Source organism: Ictidomys tridecemlineatus, chromosome 11 (assembly GCF_052094955.1).
Source record: "Ictidomys tridecemlineatus isolate mIctTri1 chromosome 11, mIctTri1.hap1, whole genome shotgun sequence".
NCBI classification, from domain to species: Eukaryota; Metazoa; Chordata; class Mammalia; order Rodentia; family Sciuridae; genus Ictidomys; species Ictidomys tridecemlineatus.
In genome coordinates, this window is record NC_135487.1 from 59,438,795 (window position 1) to 59,444,890 (window position 6,096).

Here is a 6,096-nt window from a genome sequence, read left to right on the forward strand (position 1 = left end):
CATTAATTCTATTTGATACATACCTGGGAGTGGGACAAAGGGTCTTAGGCTATGCAGATGCTCACCTATAGTCAGTTCTTCCACTTTTCTGTAGTGGTGGAACCAGTTTGAACTCTGAGCAGCCATACAGAAGAGTTCAAAGTGCTTCACCTCCCCCATAATACTTAGAATGCTATCTATAACTTTCTAATTCTAGCAAATTTGGTGGTGTAGTGCTCATTATTTTAATTTACTTTTCCCTCATGACTTATGAGAGCAAGTATATTTTCTCTTGGGTATCTGTATCTCCTCTTGTGAAAAGCTCACACATGCCTATTGATTTGTTTTTTTATAAATTGATTTTATTCCCTGGTATAATCTGCATACAATGCTTTGTGATAAATATGTATTGAAAGTATTTTCTCCTCAGTGGTTTGCCTTTTCCTCTCTTTTAATGGAATGTTTTGTTGAGTACAAGTTCCTAATTTTAATGTAGTTCATTTCATCTGTGTTTTCCTTTATGGACAGTGCTTTTTGGATGACTTAAGAAATTATTCCAATTCAAAGATAATGAAGATATTCATCCTATCATCTAGAAACTTTATCATATCTTTGACATTTAGATTTACCTTGACATTCATTTATACTTAGAAATAATTTTTGCATGTGGTGTCAGATAGGAAGTGAAGCTTTTTTGTTATATTGATGAAATTTCCCCCTCCTCTTCAGAGCCATTTTGTCTTCAATCATATGTTCATAACTTTTATGCATCAATTTCTGTACACTCTATTCTGTTTCATTATTCGATTTTGCTTTGTATTAATACCTAGTCACATTAATTATTCTAGGTCTGTAATTCTTATTAGCAAATAGTACAAGTCTTTCTTTGTTGTTATTCAAATTTGTTTTGCCTGTTCTTGACCCTTTGTGTTTTCATAAATTTCACCAGCTTGTCAATTTCCATCCTGCAAAGAGAAAACAAGATTTTGAAACAATAATCCAGTAAATATATAGATCAATTTTAGGAAAACTACTATCTTAATAATGTCAATTTCATATCATGAACTTTAATATGTCTGCATATTTAATTCACATTTTAAAATTATTTCTTATATTTCAGAGCTTTTTAATAATCTTGCATGCCTTCTATTATTACATTTATTTCTCAACATTTCCTATGAAGCAGTTGTAGGAGATATTTCCTGTGTATGTAGAAATCTAGGTTATCAGTTATTTCCTTACACTGTACTTTGAAGATATGACTACATTCTTTTCTGATTTCCATTTTGTCTGTTTCGAGTATGGATAGCCAATTGACCTGACATCATTTATTGTTGGTCAGCTCTTATCCTTATCTTGCTCCTTTGCAAGTAAATGGCTTTTCCCCCCAGATTTTCTCTTCATGTTTGGTTTTTAAAATTTTTGTTTTGTGCCTGAGTATGCTTCTTGAATATGTAGTTTGATGTTTTTCATTATGAGACACTCTCAGCTTCTTTCTCTTAAAAAATTGTTTTCTGCCCATGGGGAAAAAAATCAAATTTTGCAATCTTTTTACTCCCCATGCTTTAATCTAGATATTTTCTTCTGACCTATCTTAAAGTTCAGTAATTCTTTCTGTATCTAAGAACCCATAAAACTCATCCATTGGCTTCTTAATTTCAGTTGTCGTGTTTTTCATTTTGAGAATTTCCATTTCTATACAGATGCCTCTTTTTTCACTATCTTCCTTATTTAAATTATTGTTATATTAATTACAATTATGCTAAGTTCATGTGTGAAAACTCCAGCATCGAGGTCTTTTGTAGGTCTGTCCTGTTTTTGTTGTTTCCTGTTTGTTTTCAGTCAAGTCATGTTTCCTTATTTGCCTTGTTATCTTTTCATTGTGTTTCAGATGATGGGTCTGAAAAAAACTAAAAAAAAAAAAAAAAAAATTGAGGCTCTAGATGATATCTTTCACCAGAGAGGATGAGTTTTACCTTGGCACAGTGTTGAAGTAGGGGGAGGTAAATTTAGCCCAATCAGTCTTCATGAGGCTGGTATATTTGTTTTGCTGCTTCTTGAATTTAGCACTTTGGTATTCCAAATAAAAGCCTAAGTTTGTTTTTGTTTGTTGTTTTCAACAACTTTTTTCTCATTAGTGGGTCCTAATCTTTTATTTTTGTATCCTATCATTCAGCCAAAATCTAACTTCTAAATGTTACTTTTATTTTAAAATTGTCCCTTAGCCTCATATTCTCTCCTTCCTCTCTGGTACTTGACTTTGCAATTTCTCACTACTTTGGTATCTTTCAGATGCTTTCCAATAGATTTTTAAAAATATCATCCAGCATTTCTAATTGTTAGGTTTGAAGCAACACAGCCCTTGCTGAAAGTAGGACTTCATTTTAAGTTTTGATTAAATAAAAAAAAAAATCCAAAGCTATACCATTGTTGCCATTTGTTTACACTAGCATTAACTTTGTGTGTGTTCATATGAAAGATTGTGGTACTGCCTGAATCAAATGTGTTTTGGTGTATGTTTGGGGAGGTGGTACTAAGGGAACTTGGGAGGACATTCTGTACAGACTCCTGCATGTTAAAACCAACAATATCTCTGCAGAACAAGCTGTGTGGTTTTCTAGCTACAGTGTAAAGTGCAGTGAATGGGGTATGGATGGAGTACATTAAAGTGGCCAAAGCTTGTGGCCCCAATAAATATTTTAGGGGTAAAATGGATTCTTGTTCAATACAGTACCACTATGCTGAATAAGTTACTGTTCCTGCTGAGGTCTGTGGAATGAGTATAGCTTGGTGCCCTCAGCTGTAATGCATGAAGAAAACACATTGCTTTGAATTGTTTTTGTTTGTTTTTAAATCAGTTTTATTCACTCTTAAAAAAAAAAAAAAACAAAACACCTGATCCTCAAATTTCTTTCTATTTCTATTTTGTAGCTCATTCACCAACAACTCTTGGACTCCAGCCTTTGTTACCCCATTCAATGACACAACTGCCAATAAGTCATACCTAATTTCTTTTTTCAGGGATAAAAATGATTAAGGATATAACTTGTCATTTATTATGTATAAAATATCATTGAAAAGATATTAATGTTAATTTTTTTATTTAACACCAAAAGCATTTCCAACATCACTTTGCTGCCCAGGTATGTATCTATAGTTGGCCTGCAAGACACTTTTATTCTTCATTTTTTTTTTTTTGGTAAAACTTATGTTTACAAGAAGAAAACAAAACAAAACATGTTTTTTTGTATTGTCTGGAAATAGTTCACTCTAGTGTGTATCTGTTAATTTATTTGTCATCAAAAGAGCACTTTGCCTAAAAGAAAGGACTGACAAATGTGCAAAATGTTTACAATCTTTTGTGAAATTGTAGTTTATCATTAGTTTGTATCTGTAAGTTATTGTTATAAATATTACCTGTATTTTTTTGTTATATACAACTTTATACTTTGAAGCTTGTATCTGTGAATTTGCAACTGAAATTATTTTGCCAGTGTTTTCTGAATGAAGGGAGTAAAGCTTCTGTTGCAGCATGCCAGGCAAACACACTCTGGTGTTTGTGGTTGATGAATTATGGCTGTAAATAACACTATAGTTTAATAAGCCCGCCATTCTAAGTTTATTAAACATTTTCCATTCTTGTGAAACTTTCAACCAATTTGTCCTTTTTTGTGTGTGTTTTCAGCAATAAGTTGTTTTTAATGTCTTTAAAATCTACCCTTAACTTTAAAAAGTCATTTTATTTTGAGCTGTGTTGTAAGTGCGTTCTAATAGGAAACTCATTTGTAGATGATTGTACTCATTCAACAAAAGAACACATGAAAACATCTAATTTGGCAAATAGTCTCTTTTAAACTAGGTAATAAACTTAATATGAAGAAAAAAAACATTTTTCAAAATGACCTACAGTGTATTCCCAATCCCGAAATGAAATACAGGCTTTAAGAATCTATTTCCCCGGGGACAAAAAAGTAAAACTGGAAGTATTTGGAGTTCCTAAACAAGGAGTCTTCACTTTTTCTCCCTAGTGAATACTATCTGGGATTGTGGTTCTTAGAGCTCAAATTTAAACCCTAGTATTCTATTCTCCATGATACTGGATCTTTTCTCTGAATTATAGATGGGAGTAATGCTGCTCTCACTAATTTTTATATTTAAATAACTTAATCAGTATTCACTCCTTGTTGGGACAAAAGGTAACAAGAGAAAATTTTGAAAATCTTAAGTTTAAGTTTTTGTTTAACTTGGCAGATTCACATCTGGCTGAGGACTGGAAGTAATATTGAAGTATTTGTAATTCCATCCTAGTAATCATAAATGCAACCAGAAAGCAGTCATGTGGACATACCTAACAATCTGCCTTAAACCAGAAGCAATAAACTTAAGTTTCATTATGGGAAAAGGAGGAAAAGAGCTTTCTAGGTTTTTGTTGTGTTGTTTTGGTTTTTTCTTTCTTTCTTTCTTTTTTTTTTTTGCTTGCTTGTTTTGCTTTTTGTTGTTTTTAAACTTGTAACTCCAGTTGGAATTCTTTTTGACCAAAAAGAAAAGAACATAGCCAAAGTCGCTCTATCTGATCTTGTGAGATTGATGCTAATCTTCCTGGGTTCTTGTCTACCTGTCCCAGACATGAAGTGGTGACATCAGCTTAACTTTTCCAAGATGTCAAGGAAAGCACCTGTAGTCTAGCCAAATTCAGCATGATTAGCAGCTTTATAGCATTTCTCAGCTGAATATAATCGGCAACCTTTAGCTTGGGAGATGTCTGATTATGAGTATTCTTTTTCTCACTTTTTCCTGTGCTCACTTACCCACTGAATCTGTACAACATTTTTTCATGTAACAAACCACATTGTCATACTTTTAGTTTCAGAGATGAACTCCAAAGTTGAAGGTTCAAAGATAAGAAATTTGTGATTTATATATCCTGCTTATTAAAGTGTTAATAATGACAAGAGATAGATAATAGAGTACTAAGAAAGGGACACTTAACAGCAGTATATGGCCATTCTTTTGCTTCTATGGTGGAAGTCAAAGGTGCTAATTTTAAAATATTAGGAAACATTGAAGTTTTCCATGTTAGTATATTCGACATAAGCATGTAGGTATTTATTTGCTTGAAATTGGTCAAACACCTTTTGTTTTTATTGTTAAGAGTAGAAAGACCTGGGTAAAAAGTAGTTCTCTCTTAGGTATTAAGAGATTCATACACTGAAGAAGGTAGAATAACATTTTTGCAATGCAAACTAAGAATTCTATTCAATATCAATAGCAGTCAATACTCCTTAAGTGATTCTTGTTAGAATGAGGTAGCACTAACAGCAGTAATTTTACATTTTACAAATGTCATTCTTAAAATTCCATATACTTCCATACTTATAAATAAGCACATCTGTTTTGCATATCCTCTAAGAAAACATTGTTAAATAGAATCATAGTTCAGACTTTAAAAAGTATTTTAGGCATTTGAAAGCTGATAGCTGTAATATTTCTTGGTATATTATGTATATAATTACTGTAGTAGAATTATGAGATTACATGGGATCTTAGGACATTTTTTATGGCATGGAGGACTTTACCAGTTAGTAAAGAAATGCTTCTGTTTTATTATAACAAGTCACTTAGGTTGCAATACACTGAGTACCAAAATATTTTAGCACAAGAAAAATTCTTAGTTGTGCCAAACACAGGAGGTGAAAAAACTGAGATTAGCATATTGGATGTTTGCTCTTCTGAAATACAACTATATTTTTAGAGAGAGAAATGGATCTGAGTCAAAAACAGTTTAGGTACACTGATTAATGTCTATTAAACATCTACTAGTATTCAATCATGTAATATTATTTTATAGCCTGTTTTCCCCTTTTATAATATCTTTCCAAGTCATATATTCATCTGTAATACTTGATATATAGTATTATGGTCTAAATGTATTCCACCTCTAGATTAATATGTTGTAACAATCTGTAATGCAGTGGTTTTTAGAGGTTAGAATTTTGGAAGGTGACTAGGTAATGAGGACAGAACCCCTATAAATGGAACTAGTTCCCTTAAAAAAAAGACACATGGGAGCTCGTTTGCTTCTTTGTTTTTCCACCTTGTGAAAATGCATAGCAGTTG

The 6,096-nt window shown here is 32.2% G+C and overlaps 1 protein-coding gene across 3 annotated transcripts in view; it reads left to right on the forward strand.

Annotated features, from left to right (window-relative positions):
- Positions 1–3,633, forward strand: part of Lhx8 (LIM homeobox 8) — a 29,917-nt gene extending 26,284 nt beyond the window's left edge. For all 3 annotated transcript variants that reach the window (XM_040288873.2, XM_005330682.5, XM_040288874.2), the window contains exon 9: positions 2,911–3,633. In XM_040288873.2, coding sequence (XP_040144807.1) covers positions 2,911–2,987 — 77 coding nt within the window. In that variant the 3' untranslated portion in view covers positions 2,988–3,633. The remainder of the gene's footprint in view (positions 1–2,910) is intronic.
- The last annotated feature ends 2,463 nt before the right edge of the window (positions 3,634–6,096 follow it).